This window comes from Carcharodon carcharias, chromosome 7 (assembly GCF_017639515.1).
Source record: "Carcharodon carcharias isolate sCarCar2 chromosome 7, sCarCar2.pri, whole genome shotgun sequence".
In the NCBI taxonomy this organism is placed as follows: domain Eukaryota; kingdom Metazoa; phylum Chordata; class Chondrichthyes; order Lamniformes; family Lamnidae; genus Carcharodon; species Carcharodon carcharias.
The window spans coordinates 107,508,146-107,528,384 of record NC_054473.1 but is presented as its reverse complement, the minus strand read 5'-3'; the positions used below and the strand labels follow the sequence as shown (position 1 = coordinate 107,528,384).

Here is a 20,239-nt window from a genome sequence, read left to right as displayed (position 1 = left end):
CCTTCCTAATTACTTGCTGTACCCTGCATGCTAACTTTGTGTGATTCATGTACAAGGACACCCTGATCTCTCTTTACCTCAGATTTCTGTAATCTCTCTCTATTTAAATAACATGCTGCCCTTCTATCCTTCCTGCCAAGGTGAACAAGTTCACATTTTCCTACATTATGCTCCATCAGCCAAATTTTTACTCACTCATTTAACCTATATGTCCCTTTTCCGACTCTGAGCTGGGTTTTCAAACGGATCGGGGCTGAAGTCGGGGGCCAGGCCTCCCGGTGCTTTCAGCCTCCATGTTGTTCACCAAGACCATTCCCACCCTGAGCCACGTTCAAGAAGGGCAGCATGGGGGTCGGATTGGCTGCTTGCTGCTTCCCAGTGGATAGCAATTCAGCACAGTTAATGTTAATCATGGGGCCGTTCCTGTGTGTACTGCCATTTCCGGTCAGCAATGTGTCTAGTTCATGTTTTCCTGGACAATATCCAAGCCAACCTGGGGTCGGGGGTGTGTGGGGTTGGAGGGGGTCGGTGAATCACTCCTCTAGGCTGCTGGGTTGCAGCTCGGGCTGCTAGCCATTCTGTGGAGGGGTCACCGTTGATCACTGAGTGCTGGAGGACCTCCCATTGACCCTCCAGCATTAGAAGCCCTGGTTGGATGGTGAGTCCAGTCCCTGCCATTAATTGACCTGGTGCTTCAAAAATTCTGGCGGGTACATCTGGAACCTGCAATGCAGGGTCAGAACCTGGAACTGAACTGGCGGCTGGTTTCCTGACTCAGAATTGAAAATCCTGCACCCCCTTTAGGATTGTACCCTTTCTAGTGTCTCTCTGTGTTCTTCCTCCCAAAATGAATCACCTCACATTTCTCTGCATTAAATTTCATCTGCACCTAACTGCCCATTCCACCATCCTGCCTATGTTCCTTTTGAAGTCCTACACCATCCTTCTCACAGTTTACACTGCTTACAAGTTTCGTATCAACCCTAAACTTTGAAATTGTACCCTGTACACCAAGCTCTAGGTCATTAATATATATCAGAAAGGACAGTCCTTCCTCCGGTCTGAAATCATCAATTTCCCACTACCCCGTTTCCTGTCACTCCTCCAATTCCGTATCCATGGGCAGAACTTTTACCTTGTCGGGCTGGCAGACCCGGGAGCGGCCACAAAACTGACCGCTGCCTGTGATTGGGCCCTGACCGCCATTTCATGCTGGTTGGCCAATTACCGGCCAGCCAAGGTGAAACACGCACTGATAACCTCAGCGCTGTCAGGGTGGGGGGTGAGAGGAGTGCGAATGCTGAAATGTGCGCATGCACGCGGGGTGCGTTCAGTGAAAGCTCCCTGAAGGCACAGAGCTGCCTCAGGGAGCTGAAGATCTTTCACATTAAAAACAAAGAATGGAAAAATAAGGAAAACGTGTCCCCTCAGGTGAATCTGAGCAGGTACATGTTAAAAATGAGCTTTAAAAATGTTATTGTTTTTTTAATCAATGCTCAAAACCTCATCCCGTCCATGGAACTGTAAGGTTGGGCGGCAGGGAAAATTTCACTTTAATTAATTTATTAACAGGTTTAACAGTGCTCTTAATTGTCAAGGGGTGCGTTGTCGACTCCCGTGCGCACTCGCTGATTGAAATATCGTGCAAGTGAGCGATGACATCAGAACACTCGCCCGACGTCATTGCTATGTCACACTCATGCTTTACCCAGTGACTATTAATTTTGTTTTGAATTAGCATTTCTAGAAGCTTCCCCACCATCAAGGTTAAATTGACTGACCTGTAGCTGCTAAACTTATCTTTACATCCTTTTCTGGAGAAGAGTGTAACGTTTGCAATTTTCCAGTCCTCTGGCACTATCCCTGAATCTAAAGAAGACTGAAAAATTATAGCCAGTTCCTTTACAATTTCCACTCTCAATTCCCTCAGTAGCCTTGGTTGCATCTCTTCCGAATCCAGTGCCTTATCAATTTTAAGTGCAGATAACCTATTGAATACATCCTCCTTATCAATTTTAAACCGTTCTAATGCCTGAATTTCCCCCTCTTTCATCATGGACTGGGTGTGTGAGACAGTGTGTTTGTGTTCAGTATGTTTGGGAGAGAGAGTGTGTCTGTGTTCAGTGTGTGTGTGTGAGAGAGTGTGTCTGTGTTCACTGTGTATGAGACTGTGTGTGTGTTCATTGCGTGTGCGTGAGCGAGTGTGTCTATATTCACTGTGTGTGTGTGTGAGAGAGTGTGTGTCTGTGTGCACTGTGTGTGTATGTGTTAGTGTGTCTCTGTTCACTGTGTGTGTGGGAGAATGTGTCTGTGTTCACTCTGTGTGTGTGAGAGTGTGGATGTATTCACTGTTTGTGTGTCTGAGAGTGTGCCTGTGTTCACTGTGTGCGTGTGAGAGAGATTCTGTCTGTGTTCAGTGTGTGTGTGTGAGATAGTGTGTGTGCGTTCACTCTGTGTGTGTGTGTGTGTGTGTGTGTGTGTGTGTGTGTGTGTGTGTGCAAAAGAGAATGTGTCTGTGTTCACTCTGTGTGTGTGTGAGAGTGTGTCTGAGTTCACTGTGTGTGAGAGAGTGTGTCTGTGTTCACTGTCTGTGTGTTAGGGAGTGTGTCTGTGTGTCAGGGGGTGTGTCTGTGTGCACTCTGTGTGTGTGTGTGTGTGTGTCTGTGTTCACTGTGTGTTTAGGTGTTAGTGTGTCTGTTCACTGTGTGTGTGGGAGAATGTGTCAGTGTTCACTCTGTGTGTATGTGAGTGAGTGTGGATGTGTTCATTGTTTGTGTGTGTGAGTGTGCCTGTGTTCACTGTGTGCACGTGAGAGAGTATACCCGTGTTCACCGTATGTGTGTGTGTGTGTGAGAGAGAGTGTGTCTGTGTTCACACTGTGTGTGTGAGAGAGATTATGTCTGGAATCAGTGTGTGTGAGTGTGAGATGGTGTGTCTGTGTTCACTCTGTGTGTGTGTGTGTGTGTGTGTGTGTGTGTGTGTGTGTCAGAGTGTGTCTGTGTTCACTGTGTGTGTGTGTGTGTGTGTGAGTGCATCAGAGATTGATTCTGTGTTCACTGCATGTGTCTGAGAGATTGTGTCTGTGTTCACTGTGTGTGTGTGAGAGAGTGTGCATGTGTTCACTGTGTGTGTGACAGAGACTGTATCTGTGTTCAGTGTGTGTGTGAGAGAGTGTTTCTGCGTTCACTGACTCTGTGTGTGTGAAAGTGTGTTTCTGTGTTCACTGTGTGCGTATGTCTCTCTTCACTGTGTGTGTGTGAAAGAGTGCTTCTGTGTTCACTGTGTGTGCGTATATGGGAGTGTGTCTGTGTTCACTGTGTGTGTGTGAGAGAGAGTGTGCCTATGTTCATTGTGCGTGTGAAAGAGTTTGTCAGTGTTCACTGTGTGAGTCTGTCAGAGAGTGTGTCTGTGTTCGATCTGTGTGTGTGAAAGAGTATGTCTGTGTTCACTGTTTGTGTGTGTGAAAGAGTGCTTCTGTGTTCACTGTGTGTGTGTGAGAGAGTGTGTGTCTGTGTTCACTGTGTGTTTATGTGCTGCTGTGTCTGTGTTCACTGTGTGTGTGGGAGAATGTGTCTGTGTTCACTCTGTGTGTATGTGAGTAAGTGTGGCTGTGTTCACTGTTTGTGTGACAGAGAGTGTATATGTGTTCAGTGTGTGTGTGAGAGAGTGTGGCTGCGTTCGCTGATTCTGTGTGTGTGAAAGTGTGTTTCTTTGTTCACTGTGTGCGTGTGTCTCTCTTCACTGTGTGTGTGTGTGAAAGGGTGCTTCTGTGTTCACTGTGTGGGTGTGGGGGAGTGTGTCTGTGTTCACTGTGTGAGTGTGAGACAGTGTGTCTATGTTCATTGTGTGTGTGTGAGATTGTGCCTGTGTTCACTGTGCGTGTGAGAGAGTATACCTGTGTTCACTGTATGTGTGTGTGTATGTGTGAGAGAGAGTCTGTGATCATACTGTGTGTGTGTGAGAGTGATTGGGTTTGGGATCAGTGTGTGTGTGTGAGATAGTGTGTCTGTGTTCACTCTGTGTGCGTGTGAAAGAGTGCTGCTGTGTTCACTGTGTGTATGAGACTGTGTGTGTGTTCATTGTGTGTCCGTGAGCGAATGTGTCTGTATTCACTGTGTGTGTGTGAGAGAGTGTGTGTCTGTGTTCACTGTGTGTGTGGGAGAATGTGTCTGTGTTCACTCTGTGTGTATGTGAGTGAGTGTGGCTGTGTTCACTGTTTGTGTGCGCGAGAGTGTGCCTGTGTTCACTGTGTGCGTGTGGGATAGTATACCTGTGCTCACTGTATGTGTGTGTGTGTGTGTGCGTGTGTGCGAGTGTGTGTGTTCACTGTGTGTGTGTGTGTGAGAGAGTGTGGCTGTGTTCACAGTGTGTGTGTGTGTGAGTGCATCAGAGATTGATTCTGTGTTCACTGCATGTGTGTGAGAGATTGTGAGTGTGTTCACTATGTGTGTGTGAGAGAGTGTGTCTGTGTTCACTGTTTGTGTGTGTTTGTGAGCGAGAGTGTGTCTGTGTTCACTGTGTGTGTGTGAGTGTGTCTGTGATCACTGTGTGTTTGTGTTTGTCAGAGAGAGTGCATCTGTGTGCACTGTGTGTGTGAGAGAGTGTTTCTGCGTTCACTGACTCTGTGTGTGTGAAAGTGTGTTTCTGTGTTCACTGTGTGCGTATGTCTCTCTTCACTGTGTGTGTGTGAAAGAGTGCTTCTGTGTTCACTGTGTGTGCGTATATGGGAGTGTGTCTGTGTTCACTGTGTGTGTGTGAGAGAGAGTGTGCCTATGTTCATTGTGCGTGTGAAAGAGTTTGTCAGTGTTCACTGTGTGAGTCTGTCAGAGAGTGTGTCTGTGTTCGATCTGTGTGTGTGAAAGAGTATGTCTGTGTTCACTGTTTGTGTGTGTGAAAGAGTGCTTCTGTGTTCACTGTGTGTGTGTGAGAGAGTGTGTGTCTGTGTTCACTGTGTGTTTATGTGCTGCTGTGTCTGTGTTCACTGTGTGTGTGGGAGAATGTGTCTGTGTTCACTCTGTGTGTATGTGAGTAAGTGTGGCTGTGTTCACTGTTTGTGTGACAGAGAGTGTATATGTGTTCAGTGTGTGTGTGAGAGAGTGTGGCTGCGTTCGCTGATTCTGTGTGTGTGAAAGTGTGTTTCTTTGTTCACTGTGTGCGTGTGTCTCTCTTCACTGTGTGTGTGTGTGAAAGGGTGCTTCTGTGTTCACTGTGTGGGTGGGGGGGAGTGTGTCTGTGTTCACTGTGTGAGTGTGAGACAGTGTGTCTATGTTCATTGTGTGTGTGTGAGATTGTGCCTGTGTTCACTGTGCGTGTGAGAGAGTATACCTGTGTTCACTGTATGTGTGTGTGTATGTGTGAGAGAGAGTCTGTGATCATACTGTGTGTGTGAGAGTGATTGGGTTTGGGATCAGTGTGTGTGTGTGAGATAGTGTGTCTGTGTTCACTCTGTGTGTGTGTGAAAGAGTGCTGCTGTGTTCACTGTGTGTATGAGACTGTGTGTGTGTTCATTGTGTGTCCGTGAGCGAATGTGTCTGTATTCACTGTGTGTGTGTGAGAGAGTGTGTGTCTGTGTTCACTGTGTGTGTGGGAGAATGTGTCTGTGTTCACTCTGTGTGTATGTGAGTGAGTGTGGCTGTGTTCACGGTTTGTGTGCGCGAGAGTGTGCCTGTGTTCACTGTGTGCGTGTGGGATAGTATACCTGTGCTCACTGTATGTGTGTGTGTGTGTGTGCGTGTGTGCGAGTGTGTGTGTTCACTGTGTGTGTGTGTGTGAGAGAGTGTGGCTGTGTTCACAGTGTGTGTGTGTGTGAGTGCATCAGAGATTGATTCTGTGTTCACTGCATGTGTGTGAGAGATTGTGAGTGTGTTCACTATGTGTGTGTGAGAGAGTGTGTCTGTGTTCACTGTTTGTGTGTGTTTGTGAGCGAGAGTGTGTCTGTGTTCACTGTGTGTGTGTGAGTGTGTCTGTGATCACTGTGTGTTTGTGTTTGTCAGAGAGAGTGCATCTGTGTGCACTGTGTGTGTGAGAGAGTGTTTCTGTGTTCACTGTGTGTTTGTGTCAGAGATTGTGTCTGTGTTCACTGTGTGTGTGAGAAAGAGAGAGAGAGTTTGTGTGTGAGACAGTGTGTCTGTTTTCACTTTCTGTGAGTGAGGGAGTGTGCCTATGTTCACTGTGTGTTTGTGAGTCTGTCTGTGTTCACTGTGTGTTTGAGTGTGTCTGTGTTCACTGTGTGTGTGGGAAAGTGTGTCTGTGTTCACTATGTGTGTGAGATAGTCTGTCTATGTTCACTGTCTGTGTGTCAAGGAGTGTTTCTGTGTGCACTGTGTGTGTGTGTGAGTATGTCTGTGTTCACTTGTGTGTGAGAGACAGTATGTCTGTGTTGACTGTGTGTGTGAGAGAGTGCGTGTGAAAGAGAGTGTGTCTGTGTTCACTGTGAGTGTGAGAGTGTGTCTGTGTTGACTGTGTGTGAGAGAGACTCTGTCTGTGTTCACTGTGTGTGTGTCAGTGAAGATGTGTCTGTGTTCACTATGTGTGTGTGTTTGTGTGAGAGAGTGTGTCTGTGTTCACTGTGTATGTGTGAGTGTGTCTCTGTTGACTGTGTGTATGTGTGTGTGTGAGAGAGAGAGTGTGTCTGTGTTCACTGTGCATGTGTGAGAGTGTTTCTGTGTTCACTGTGTGTTTGTGTCAGAGATTGTGTCTGTGTTCACTGCAGTGTGTGAGAGATTGGGTCTCTGTTCACTGTGTGTGTGAGAAAGAGTCTGCCTGTGTTCACTGTGTGTGTGAGTGAGTGTGTCTGTGTTCACTGTGTGTGTGTCAGTGAAGATGTGTCCGTGTTCACTTTGTGTGTGTGTGTTTGTGAGAGAGAGTCTGTCTGTGTTCACTGTGTATGAGTGAGTGTGTGTGTTGACTGTGTGTGTGTGTGTGTGTGTGTGTGTGTGTGAGACAGTGTGTCTGTGTTCACTGTGTGTGTGTGAGATAGTGTGCCTGTGTTCACTGCGTATGTGTGAGAGATTGTGTCTGTATTCATTGTGTGTGTGTGTGTGTGTGTGTGTGTGTGTGTGAGAGAGAGAGAGAGCCTGTGTTCACTGTGTGTGTGACAGAGAGTGTATCTGTGTTCAGTGTGTGTGTGAGAGTGTGTCTGTGTTCACTGACTGTGTGTGTGTAAGTCTGTTTCTGTGTTCACTGTGTGCGTGAGAGGCAGTGTGTCTCTCTTCACAGTGTGTGTGTGATTGTGAAACAGTGCTTCTGTGTTAACTGTGCGTGTGTGTGGGAGTGTGTCTGTGTTCACTGTGTGTGTGAGACAGAGTTTGTCTATGTTCATCGTGTGTGTGAGAGAGTGTGTCTGTGTTCACTGTGTGGGTCGGTGAGACAGTGTGTCCTTGTTCCACCTGTGTGTGTGAGAGAGTGTGTCTGTGTTCACTTTGTGTGTGTGTGTGAAATAGTGCTTATGTGTTCACTATGTGTGTGAGACTGTGTGTGTGTTCATTATGTGTGCGTGAGCGAGTGTGTCTGTATTCACTGTATGTGTGTGAGAGAGTGTGTGTCTGTGTTCACTGTGTGTGTGTATATGGGAGTGTGTCTATGTTCACTGTGTGTGCGTTGTGTGTGTGTGAGAGAATCTGTGTTCACTGTGTGTGTTTGAGTGTGTCTGTGCTCACAGTGTTTGTGTGTGTGTGTGTGTTTGTGTGTGAATGAGTGCTTCTGTGTTCACTGTGTGTGTGGGAATGTGTGTCTGTGTTCATTTTGTGTGTGAGAGAGTGTGTCTGTGTTCACTGTGTGATCCTGTGAGAGAGTATGTCTATGTTCCATCTGTGTGTGTGAGAGAGTGTATCGGTGTTCACTGTGTGTGTGTGTGTGTGTGTGTGTGTGTGAAAGAGTGCTTCTGTGTTCACTGTGTGTATGAGACTGTATGTGTGTTCATTTTGTGTGTGAGTGTGTCTGTGTTCACTGTGTGTGTGTGAGAGAGTGTGTGTCTGTGTTCACTGTGTGTGTATGTGTTAGTGTGTCTCTGTTCACTGTGTGTGTGGGAGAATGTGTCTGTGTTCACTCTGTGTGTATGAGAGTGTGTGTGGCTGTGTTCACAGTTTGTGTGTGTGAGAGTGTGCCTGTTCACTGTGTACATGTGAGAGAGTATGCCTGTGTTCACAGTGTGTTTGTGTGTGTGTCTGTGTGAGAGAGAGAGTGTGTCTGTGTTCACAATGTGTGTGTGAGAGAGAGTGTTTCTGTGTTCAGTGTGTGTGTGAGAATGTGTCTGTGTTCACTCTGTGTGTATGAGAGTGAGTGTGGCTGTGTTCACAGTTTGTGTGTGAGAGAGTGTGCCTGTGTTCACTGTGTACATGTGAGAGAGTATGCCTGTGTTCACTGTGTTTGTGTGTGTGTCTGTGTGAGAGAGAGTGTGTCTGTGTTCACAGTGTGTGTGTGAGAGTGTTTCTGTGTTCAGTGTGTGTGTGAGAGTGATTCTGTGTTCACTCTGAGTGTGTGTGAGAGAGTGTGTCTCAGTTCACTGTGTGTGAGAGAGTGTGTCTGTGTTCACTGTGTGTCAGGAAGTGTGCCTGTGTGCACTGTGTGTGTGTGAGTATGTCTGTGTTCACTTGTGTGTGAGAGACAGTACGTCTGTGTTGACTGTGTGTGTGAGAGAGAGTGTGTCGGTGTTGACTGTATGTGCGAGAGAGAGTCTGTCTGTGTTCACTATGTGTGTGTCAGTGAACATGTGTCTGTGTTCACTGTGTGTGTGTGTGTGTGTGTGTGTGTGAGAGAGTGTGTGACTGTGTTCACTGTGTATGTGAGAGAGTGTTTCTGTGTTCACTGTGTGTTTGTGTCAGAGATTGTGTCTGTGTTCACTGCAGTGTGTGAGAGATTGGATTTGTGTTCACTGTGTGTGTGTGAGAGAGAGAGAGTGTGTCTGTGTTCACAATTTTGTGTGTGTGAGACAGTGTGTCCGTGTACACTGTCTGTGTGTGAGGGAGTGTGTCTATGTTCACTGTGTGTGTGTTGTGTGTGTGTGAGAGAGTCTGTGTTCACTGTGTGTGTTTGAGTGTGTCTGTGTTCACAGTGTGTGTGTGTGTGTTTGTGTGTGAAAGACTGCTTCTGTCTTCACTGTGTGTGTGGGAATGTGTGTCTGTGTTCATTTTGTGTGTGAGAGAGTGTGTCTGTGTTCACTGTGTGATCCTGTGAGAGAGTATGTCTATGTTCCATCTGTGTGTGTGAGAGAGTGTGTCGGTGTTCACTGTGCGTGTGTGTGTGTGTGTGTGTGTGTGAGAAAGAGTGCTTCTGTGTTCATTGTGTGTATGAGACTGTATGTGTGTTCATTTTGTGTGAGTGAGTGTGTCTGTATTCACTGTGTGTGTGAGAGAGTGTGTGTCTGTGTTGACTGTGTGTGTGAGAGAGAGTGTGTCTGTGTTCACTGTGAGTGTGAGAGTGTGTCTGTGTTGACTGTGTGTGTGTCAGTGAAGATGTGTCTGTGTTGACTGTGTGTGTGTTTGTGTGAGAGAGAGTGTGTCTGTGTTCACTGTGTATGTGTGAGTGTGTCTGTGATGACTGTGTGTGTGTGTGTGAGAGAGAGAGAGAGAGAGTGTGTCTGTGTTCACTGTGTGTGAGAGAGTGTTTCTGTGTTCACTGTGTGTTTGTGTCAGAGATTGTGTCTGTGTTCACTGCAGTGTGTAAGAGATTGGATCTGTGTTCACTGTGTGTGTGTGAGAGAGAGAGAGTGCGTCTGTGTTCACAATTTTGTGTGTGAGACAGTGTGTCCGTGTACACTGTCTGTGTGTGAGGGAGTGTGTCTATGTTCACTGTGTGTGTGTGTGTTGTGTGTGTGTGTGTGTGTGTGTGTGTTGTGTGTGTGTGAGAGAGTCTGTCTGTGTTCACTGTGTGTGTTTGAGTGTGTCTGTGTTCACAGTCTGTGTGTGTGTGTGTTTGTGTGTCAAAGAGTGCTTCTGTGTTCACTGTGTGTGTGGGAATGTGTGTCTGTGTTCACTGTGTGTGTTAGATAGTGTGTCTATGTTCACAGTGTGTGTGTGAGAGATTGTGTCTGTATTCATTGTGTGTGTGTGTGTGTGTGAGAGAGAGTGTGCCTGTGTTCACTGTGTGTGTGACAGAGAGTGTTTCTGTGCTGACTGTGTGTGAGAGAGTGTGTCTGTGTTCACTGTGTGTTTTGGGTGTGTCTGTGTTCACTGTGTGTGTGGGAATGTGTGTCCGTGTTCACTGTGTGTGTGTGTGAGATAGTATGTCTGTGTTCACTGTGTGTGTCAGAGATTGTGTCTGTGTTTACTGTGTGTGTGTGAGAGAGTGTGTCTCTGTTCACTGTGTGTGTGTGAGATAGTCTGTCTGTGCTCACTGCCTATGTGTGAGAGATTGTGTCTGTATTCATTGTGTGTGTGTGTAAGAGAGAGTGTGCCTGTGTTCACTGTGTGTGTGGCAGAGAGTGTATCTGTGTTTAGTGTGTGTGTGAGAGAGTGTGTCTGTGTTCACTGACCCCATGTGTGTGATAGTGTGTTTCTGTGTTCACTGTGTGTGTGTGTCTCTCTTCACTGTGTGTGTGTGTGTGAAAGAGGGTTTCTGTGTTCACTGTGTGTGTGTGAGAGAGTGTGTATATGTTCCTTGTGTGTGTGTGAGAGAGTGTGTCTCTGTTCATTGTGTGTGCATGACAGTGTGTTTGAGCTCACAGTGTGTGTGAAAGTGTGTCTGTGTTTACTGTGTGTGTGGTGTGAGAGTGTGTCTGTGTTCATTGTGTGTGTGAGAGAGAGTGTGTCTGTGTTGACTGTGTGTGTGTGAGAGTCTGTCTCTGTTCACTGTGTGTGTGTGAGATAGTGTGTCTGTGTTCACTGTGTGTGAGTGAGTGCGTCTGTGTTCACTGTGTGTGTGTGAGAGATTGTGTCTGTATTCATTGTGTATGTGTGTGTGTGTGTTTGTGAGAGAGAGTGTGCCTGTGTTCACTGTGTGTGTGACAGAGAGTGTATCTGTGTTCAGTGTGTGTGTGTGTGTCTGTGTTCACTGACCCCATGTGTGTGAAAGAGTGTTTCTGTGTTCACTGTGTGTGTGTGTCTCTCTTCACTGTGTGTGTTTGTGTGTGAAAGAGTGCTTCTGTGTTCACTGTGTGTGTGTGTGTGTGTGTGTGTGTGTGGGATTGTGTCTGTGTTCACTGTGTGTGTGTGAGAGAGTGTGTATATGTTCCTTGTGTGTGTGAGAGAGTGTGTCTCTGTTCATTGTGTGTGCATGAGAGTGTGTCTGAGGTCACTGTGTGTGTGAGTGAGTGTGTCTGTGTTCACTGTATGTGTGTGAGAGATTGTGTCTGTCTTCATTGTGTATGTATGTGTGTGTTTGTGAGAGAGAGTGTGCCTGTGTTCACTGTGAGTGCGACAGAGAGTGTATCTGTGTTCAGTGTGTGTGTGAGAGTGTGTGTCTGTGTTCATTGACCCCATGTGTGTGAAAGTGTGTTTCTGTGTTCACTGTGTGTGTGTGTCTCTCTTCACTGTGTTTGTGTGTGTGAAAGAGTGCTTCTGTGTTCACTGTGTGTGTGTGTGTGTGTGTGTGGGATTGTGTCTGTGTTCACTGTGTGTGTGTGAGAGAGAGTGTGTATATGTTCCTTGTGTGTGTGAGAGAGTGTGTCTCTGTTCAATGTGTGTGCATGAGAGTGTGTCTGAGCTCACTGTGTGTGTGAGAGTGTGTCTGGGTTGACTGTGTGTGTGGTGTGAGAGTGTGTCTGTGTTCATTGTGTGTGTGAGAGAGAGTGTGTCTGTGTTGACTGTGTGTGTGTGTGAAAGTCTGTCTCTGTTCACTGTGTGTGTGACAGAGAGTGTATCTGTGTTCAGTGTGTGTGTGAGAGAGTGTGTCTGTGTTCACTGACCCCATGTGTATGAAAGTGTGTTTCTGTGTTCACTGTGTGTGTGTCTCTCTCTTCACTGTGCGTGTGTGTGTGAAAGAGTGCTTCTGTGTTCACTGTGTGTGTGTGTGTGTGTGTGTGTGTGTGTGTGTGTGTGTGTGTGTGTGTGTGGGATTGTGTCTGTGTTCACTGTGTGTGGGTGAGAGAGTGTGTATACGTTCCTTGTGTGTGTGAGAGAGTGTCTCTGTTCATTGTGTGTGCATGAGAGTGTGTCTGAGCTCAGTGTGTGTGTGAGAGTGTGTCTGTGTTGACTGTGTGTATGGTGTGAGAGTGTGTCTGTGTTCATTGTGTGTGTGAGAGAGAGTGTGTCTGTGTTGACTGTGTGTGTGTGATAGTCTGTCTCTGTTCACTGTGTGTGTGTGAGATAGTGTGTCTGTGTTCACTGTGTGTGAGTGAGTGTGTCTGTGTTCACTGTGTGTGTGTGAGAGATTGTGTCTGTATTCATTGTGTAAGTGTGTGTGTGTGTTTGTGAGAGAGAGTGTGCCTGTGTTCACTGTGTGTGTGACAGAGAGGGAATCTGTGTTCAGAGTGTGTGTGAGAGAGTGTGTCTGTGTTCACTGAGCCCATGTGTGTAAAAGTGTGTTTCTGTGTTCACTGTGTGTGTGTGTCTCTCTTCACTGTGTGTGTTTGTGTGTGAAAGAGTGCTTCTGTGTTCACTGTGTGTGTGTGTGTATGTGTGTGGGAATGTGTCTGTGTTCACAGTGTGTGTGTGAGAGAGTGTGTATATGTTCCTTGTGTGTGTGAGAGAGTGTGTCTCTGTTCATTGTGTGTGCATGAGAGTGTGTCTGAGCTCACTGTGTGTGTGAGAGTGTGTCTGTGTTTACTGTGTGTGTGGTGTGAGAGTGTGTCTGTGTTCATTGTGTGTGTGAGAGAGAGTGTGTCTGTGTTGACTGTGTGTGTGTGAGAGTCTGTCTCTGTTCACTGTGTGTGTGTGAGATAGTGTCTGTGTTCACTGTGTGTGAGTGAGTGCGTCTGTGCTCACTGTGTGTGTGTGAGAGATTGTGTCTGTATTCATTGTGTATGTGTGTGTGTGTTTGTGAGAGAGTGTGCCTGTGTTCACTGTGTGTGTGACAGAGAGTGTATCTGTGTTCAGTGTGTGTGTGAGAGAGTGTGTCTGTGTCCACTGACCCCATGTGTGTGACAGTGTGTTTCTGTGTTCACTGTGTGTGTGTGTCTCTCTTCACTCTGTGTGTGTGTGTGTGTGTGTGTGGGATTGTGTCTGTGTTCACTGTGTGTGTGTGTGTGTGTGTGTGTGTGTGTGTGTGTGTGTGTGTGTGTGTGTGGGATTGTGTCTGTGTTCACTGTGTGTGGGTGAGAGAGTGTGTATATGTTCCTTGTGTGTGTGAGAGAGTGTCTCTGTTCATTGTGTGTGCATGAGAGTGTGTCTGAGCTCACTGTGTGTGTGAGTGTGTGTCTGTGTTCACTGACCCCATGTGTATGAAAGTGTGTTTCTGTGTTCACTGTGTGTGTGTCTCTCTCTTCACTGTGCGTGTGTGTTTGAAAGAGTGCTTCTGTGTTCACTGTGTGTGTGTGTGTGTGTGTGTGTGTGTGTGTGTGTGGGATTGTGTCTGTGTTCACTGTGTGTGGGTGAGAGAGTGTGTATATGTTCCTTGTGTGTGTGAGAGAGTGTCTCTGTTCATTGTGTGTGCATGAGAGTGTGTCTGAGCTCACTGTGTGTGTGAGTGTGTGTCTGTGTTCACTGACCCCATGTGTATGAAAGTGTGTTTCTGTGTTCACTGTGTGTGTGTCTCTCTCTTCACTGTGCGTGTGTGTTTGAAAGAGTGCTTCTGTGTTCACTGTGTGTGTGTGTGTGTGTGTGTGTGTGTGTGTGTGGGATTGTGTCTGTGTTCACTGTGTGGGGGTGAGAGAGTGTGTATACGTTCCTTGTGTGTGTGAGAGAGTGTCTCTGTGTTCAGTGTGTGTGTGAGAATGTGTCTGTGTTCACTCTGTGTGTATGAGAGTGAGTGTGGCTGTGTTCACAGTTTGTGTGTGAGAGAGTGTGCCTGTGTTCACTGTGTACATGTGAGAGAGTATGCCTGTGTTCACTGTGTTTGTGTGTGTGTCTGTGTGAGAGAGAGAGTGTCTCTGTGTTCACAGTGTGTGTGTGAGAGAGAGTGTTTCTGTGTTCAGTGTGTGTGTGAGAGTGTGTCTGTGTTCACTCTGAGTGTGTGTGAGAGAGTGTGTCTCAGTTCACTGTGTGTGAGAGAGTGTGTCTGTGTTCACTGTGTGTCAGGAAGTGTGCCTGTGTGCACTGTGTGTGTGTGAGTATGTCTGTGTTCACTTGTGTGTGAGAGACAGTATGTCTGTGTTGACTGTGTGTGTGAGAGAGAGTGTGTCGGTGTTGACTGTATGTGCGAGAGAGAGTCTGTCTGTGTTCACTATGTGTGTGTCAGTGAACATGTGTCTGTGTTCACTGTGTGTGTGTGTGTGTGTGTGTGAGAGAGTGTGTGACTGTGTGTGTTTGAGTGTGTCTGTGTTCACAGTGTGTGTGTGTGTGTTTGTGTGTGAAAGACTGCTTCTGTCTTCACTGTGTGTGTGGGAATGTGTGTCTGTGTTCATTTTGTGTGTGAGAGAGTGTGTCTGTGTTCACTGTGTGATCCTGTGAGAGAGTATGTCTATGTTCCATCTGTGTGTGTGAGAGAGTGTGTCGGTGTTCACTGTGCGTGTGTGTGTGTGTGTGTGTGTGTGAGAAAGAGTGCTTCTGTGTTCATTGTGTGTATGAGACTGTATGTGTGTTCATTTTGTGTGAGTGAGTGTGTCTGTATTCACTGTGTGTGTGAGAGAGTGTGTGTCTGTGTTGACTGTGTGTGTGAGAGAGAGTGTGTCTGTGTTCACTGTGAGTGTGAGAGTGTGTCTGTGTTGACTGTGTGTGTGTCAGTGAAGATGTGTCTGTGTTGACTGTGTGTGTGTTTGTGTGAGAGAGAGTGTGTCTGTGTTCACTGTGTATGTGTGAGTGTGTCTGTGTTGACTGTGTGTGTGTGTGTGAGAGAGAGAGAGAGAGAGTGTGTCTGTGTTCACTGTGTGTGTGAGAGAGTGTTTCTGTGTTCACTGTGTGTTTGTGTCAGAGATTGTGTCTGTGTTCACTGCAGTGTGTAAGAGATTGGATCTGTGTTCACTGTGTGTGTGTGAGAGAGAGAGAGTGCGTCTGTGTTCACAATTTTGTGTGTGTGAGACAGTGTGTCCGTGTACACTGTCTGTGTGTGAGGGAGTGTGTCTATGTTCACTGTGTGTGTGTGTGTTGTGTGTGTGTGTGTGTGTGTGTGTGTGTGTTGTGTGTGTGTGAGAGAGTCTGTGTTCACTGTGTGTGTTTGAGTGTGTCTGTGTTCACAGTCTGTGTGTGTGTGTGTTTGTGTGTCAAAGAGTGCTTCTGTGTTCACTGTGTGTGTGGGAATGTGTGTCTGTGTTCACTGTGTGTGTTAGATAGTGTGTCTATGTTCACAGTGTGTGTGTGAGAGATTGTGTCTGTATTCATTGTGTGTGTGTGTGTGAGAGAGAGTGTGCCTGTGTTCACTGTGTGTGTGACAGAGAGTGTTTCTGTGCTGACTGTGTGTGAGAGAGTGTGTGTGTTCACTGTGTGTTTTGGGTGTGTCTGTGTTCACTGTGTGTGTGGGAATGTGTGTCCGTGTTCACTGTGTGTGTGTGTGAGATAGTATGTCTGTGTTCACTGTGTGTGTCAGAGATTGTGTCTGTGTTTACTGTGTGTGTGTGAGAGAGTGTGTCTCTGTTCACTGTGTGTGTGTGTGAGAGAGAGTGTTTCTGTGCTGACTGTGGGTGAGAGAGTGTGTCTGTGTTCATTGTGCGTGTTTGGGTGTGTCCGTGTTCACTGTGTGTGTGTGTGTGAGATAGTATGTCTGTGTTCACTGTGTGTGTCAGAGATTGTGTCTGTGTTTAATGTGTGTGTGTGAGAGAGTGTGTCTCTGTTCACTGTGTGTGTGTGAGATAGTCTGTCTGTGCTCACTGCCTATGTGTGAGAGATTGTGTCTGTATTCATTGTGTGTGTGTGTAAGAGAGAGTGTGCCTGTGTTCACTGTGTGTGTGGCAGAGAGTGTATCTGTGTTTAGTGTGTGTGTGAGAGAGTGTGTCTGTGTTCACTGACCCCATGTGTGTGATAGTGTGTTTCTGTGTTCACTGTGTGTGTGTGTCTCTCTTCACTGTGTGTGTGTGTGTGAAAGAGAGTTTCTGTGTTCACTGTGTGTGTGTGTGTGTGGGATTGTGTCTGTGTTCACTGTGTGTGTGTGAGAGAGTGTGTATATGTTCCTTGTGTGTGTGTGAGAGAGTGTGTCTCTGTTCATTGTGTGTGCATGAGAGTGTGTTTGAGCTCACAGTGTGTGTGAAAGTGTGTCTGTGTTTACTGTGTGTGTGGTGTGAGAGTGTGTCTGTGTTCATTGTGTGTGTGAGAGAGAGTGTGTCTGTGTTGACTGTGTGTGTGTGAGAGTCTGTCTCTGTTCACTGTGTGTGTGTGAGATAGTGTGTCTGTGTTCACTGTGTGTGAGTGAGTGCGTCTGTGCTCACTGTGTGTGTGTGAGAGATTGTGTCTGTATTCATTGTGTATGTGTGTGTGTGTTTGTGAGAGAGTGTGCCTGTGTTCACTGTGTGTGTGACAGAGAGTGTATCTGTGTTCAGTGTGTGTGTGAGAGAGTGTGTCTGTGTCCACTGACCCCATGTGTGTGACAGTGTGTTTCTGTGTTCACTGTGTGTGTGTGTCTCTCTTCACTCTGTGTGTGTGTGTGTGAAAGAGTGCTTCTGTGTTCACTGTGTGTGTGTGTGTGTGTGTGTGTGTGTGTGTGTGTGTGTGTGTGGGATTGTGTCTGTGTTCACTGTGTGTGGGTGAGAGAGTGTGTATATGTTCCTTGTGTGTGTGAGAGAGTGTCTCTGTTCATTGTGTGTGCATGAGAGTGTGTCTGAGCTCACTGTGTGTGTGAGTGTGTGTCTGTGTTCACTGACCCCATGTGTATGAAAGTGTGTTTCTGTGTTCACTGTGTGTGTGTCTCTCTCTTCACTGTGCGTGTGTGTTTGAAAGAGTGCTTCTGTGTTCACTGTGTGTGTGTGTGTGTGTGTGTGTGTGTGTGTGTGGGATTGTGTCTGTGTTCACTGTGTGTGGGTGAGAGAGTGTGTATACGTTCCTTGTGTGTGTGAGAGAGTGTCTCTGTGTTCAGTGTGTGTGTGAGAATGTGTCTGTGTTCACTCTGTGTGTATGAGAGTGAGTGTGGCTGTGTTCACAGTTTGTGTGTGAGAGAGTGTGCCTGTGTTCACTGTGTACATGTGAGAGAGTATGCCTGTGTTCACTGTGTTTGTGTGTGTGTCTGTGTGAGAGAGAGAGTGTCTCTGTGTTCACAGTGTGTGTGTGAGAGAGAGTGTTTCTGTGTTCAGTGTGTGTGTGAGAGTGTGTCTGTGTTCACTCTGAGTGTGTGTGAGAGAGTGTGTCTCAGTTCACTGTGTGTGAGAGTGTGTCTGTGTTCACTGTGTGTCAGGAAGTGTGCCTGTGTGCACTGTGTGTGTGTGAGTATGTCTGTGTTCACTTGTGTGTGAGAGACAGTATGTCTGTGTTGACTGTGTGTGTGAGAGAGAGTGTGTCGGTGTTGACTGTATGTGCGAGAGAGAGTCTGTCTGTGTTCACTATGTGTGTGTCAGTGAACATGTGTCTGTGTTCACTGTGTGTGTGTGTGTGTGTGTGAGAGAGTGTGTGACTGTGTGTGTTTGAGTGTGTCTGTGTTCACAGTGTGTGTGTGTGTGTTTGTGTGTGAAAGACTGCTTCTGTCTTCACTGTGTGTGTGGGAATGTGTGTCTGTGTTCATTTTGTGTGTGAGAGAGTGTGTCTGTGTTCACTGTGTGATCCTGTGAGAGAGTATGTCTATGTTCCATCTGTGTGTGTGAGAGAGTGTGTCGGTGTTCACTGTGCGTGTGTGTGTGTGTGTGTGTGTGTGTGAGAAAGAGTGCTTCTGTGTTCATTGTGTGTATGAGACTGTATGTGTGTTCATTTTGTGTGAGTGAGTGTGTCTGTATTCACTGTGTGTGTGAGAGAGTGTGTGTCTGTGTTGACTGTGTGTGTGAGAGAGAGTGTGTCTGTGTTCACTGTGAGTGTGAGAGTGTGTCTGTGTTGACTGTGTGTGTGTTTGTGTGAGAGAGAGTGTGTCTGTGTTCACTGTGTATGTGTGAGTGTGTCTGTGTTGACTGTGTGTGTGTGTGTGTGAGAGAGAGAGAGAGAGAGTGTGTCTGTGTTCACTGTGTGTGTGAGAGAGTGTTTCTGTGTTCACTGTGTGTTTGTGTCAGAGATTGTGTCTGTGTTCACTGCAGTGTGTAAGAGATTGGATCTGTGTTCACTGTGTGTGTGTGAGAGAGAGAGAGTGCGTCTGTGTTCACAATTTTGTGTGTGTGAGACAGTGTGTCCGTGTACACTGTCTGTGTGTGAGGGAGTGTGTCTATGTTCACTGTGTGTGTGTGTGTTGTGTGTGTGTGTGTGTGTGTGTGTGTGTGTGTTGTGTGTGTGTGAGAGAGTCTGTCTGTGTTCACTGTGTGTGTTTGAGTGTGTCTGTGTTCACAGTCTGTGTGTGTGTGTTTGTGTGTCAAAGAGTGCTTCTGTGTTCACTGTGTGTGTGGGAATGTGTGTCTGTGTTCACTGTGTGTGTTAGATAGTGTGTCTATGTTCACAGTGTGTGTGTGAGAGATTGTGTCTGTATTCATTGTGTGTGTGTGTGTGTGAGAGAGAGTGTGCCTGTGTTCACTGTGTGTGTGACAGAGAGTGTTTCTGTGCTGACTGTGTGTGAGAGAGTGTGTCTGTGTTCACTGTGTGTTTTGGGTGTGTCTGTGTTCACTGTGTGTGTGGGAATGTGTGTCCGTGTTCACTGTGTGTGTGTGTGAGATAGTATGTCTGTGTTCACTGTGTGTGTCAGAGATTGTGTCTGTGTTTACTGTGTGTGTGTGAGAGAGTGTGTCTCTGTTCACTGTGTGTGTGTGAGATAGTCTGTCTGTGCTCACTGCCTATGTGTGAGAGATTGTGTCTGTATTCATTGTGTGTGTGTGTAAGAGAGAGTGTGCCTGTGTTCACTGTGTGTGTGGCAGAGAGTGTATCTGTGTTTAGTGTGTGTGTGAGAGAGTGTGTCTGTGTTCACTGACCCCATGTGTGTGATAGTGTGTTTCTGTGTTCACTGTGTGTGTGTGTCTCTCTTCACTGTGTGTGTGTGTGTGAAAGAGGGTTTCTGTGTTCACTGTGTGTGTGTGAGAGAGTGTGTATATGTTCCTTGTGTGTGTGTGAGAGAGTGTGTCTCTGTTCATTGTGTGTGCATGAGAGTGTGTTTGAGCTCACAGTGTGTGTGAAAGTGTGTCTGTGTTTACTGTGTGTGTGGTGTGAGAGTGTGTCTGTGTTCATTGTGTGTGTGAGAGAGAGTGTGTCTGTGTTGACTGTGTGTGTGTGAGAGTCTGTCTCTGTTCACTGTGTGTGTGTGAGATAGTGTGTCTGTGTTCACTGTGTGTGAGTGAGTGCGTCTGTGTTCACTGTGTGTGTGTGAGAGATTGTGTCTGTATTCATTGTGTATGTGTGTGTGTGTGTTTGTGAGAGAGAGTGTGCCTGTGTTCACTGTGTGTGTGACAGAGAGTGTATCTGTGTTCAGTGTGTGTGTGAGTGTGTCTGTGTTCACTGACCCCATGTGTGTGAAAGAGTGTTTCTGTGTTCACTGTGTGTGTGTGTCTCTCTTCACTGTGTGTGTTTGTGTGTGAAAGAGTGCTTCTGTGTTCACTGTGTGTGTGTGTGTGTGTGTGTGTGTGTGGGATTGTGTCTGTGTTCACTGTGTGTGTGTGAGAGAGTGTGTATATGTTCCTTGTGTGTGTGAGAGAGTGTGTCTCTGTTCATTGTGTGTGCATGAGAGTGTGTCTGAGGTCACTGTGTGTGTGAGTGAGTGTGTCTGTGTTCACTGTATGTGTGTGAGAGATTGTGTCTGTCTTCATTGTGTATGTATGTGTGTGTTTGTGAGAGAGAGTATGCCTGTGTTCACTGTGAGTGCGACAGAGAGTGTATCTGTGTTCAGTGTGTGTGTGAGAGTGTGTGTCTGTGTTCATTGACCCCATGTGTGTGAAAGTGTGTTTCTGTGTTCACTGTGTGTGTGTGTCTCTCTTCACTGTGTTTGTGTGTGTGAAAGAGTGTTTCTGTGTTCACTGTGTGTGTGTGTGTGTGTGGGATTGTGTCTGTGTTCACTGTGTGTGTGTGAGAGAGAGTGTGTATATGTTCCTTGTGTGTGTGAGAGAGTGTGTCTCTGTTCAATGTGTGTGCATGAGAGTGTGTCTGAGGTCACTGTGTGTGTGAGAGTGTGTCTGGGTTGACTGTGTGTGTGGTGTGAGAGTGTGTCTGTGTTCATTGTGTGGGTGAGA

At 46.7% G+C, this 20,239-nt stretch overlaps 1 protein-coding gene across 1 annotated transcript in view; it reads right to left on the bottom strand.

Moving 5' to 3' along the window:
- Positions 1–20,239, bottom strand: part of calb2a (calbindin 2a) — a 374,587-nt gene that overhangs the window by 49,320 nt on the left and 305,028 nt on the right. The window contains exon 3 of the mRNA XM_041192190.1: positions 1,724–1,750. Within this exon, the coding sequence (XP_041048124.1) occupies positions 1,724–1,750 (27 nt within the window). The remainder of the gene's footprint in view (positions 1–1,723; positions 1,751–20,239) is intronic.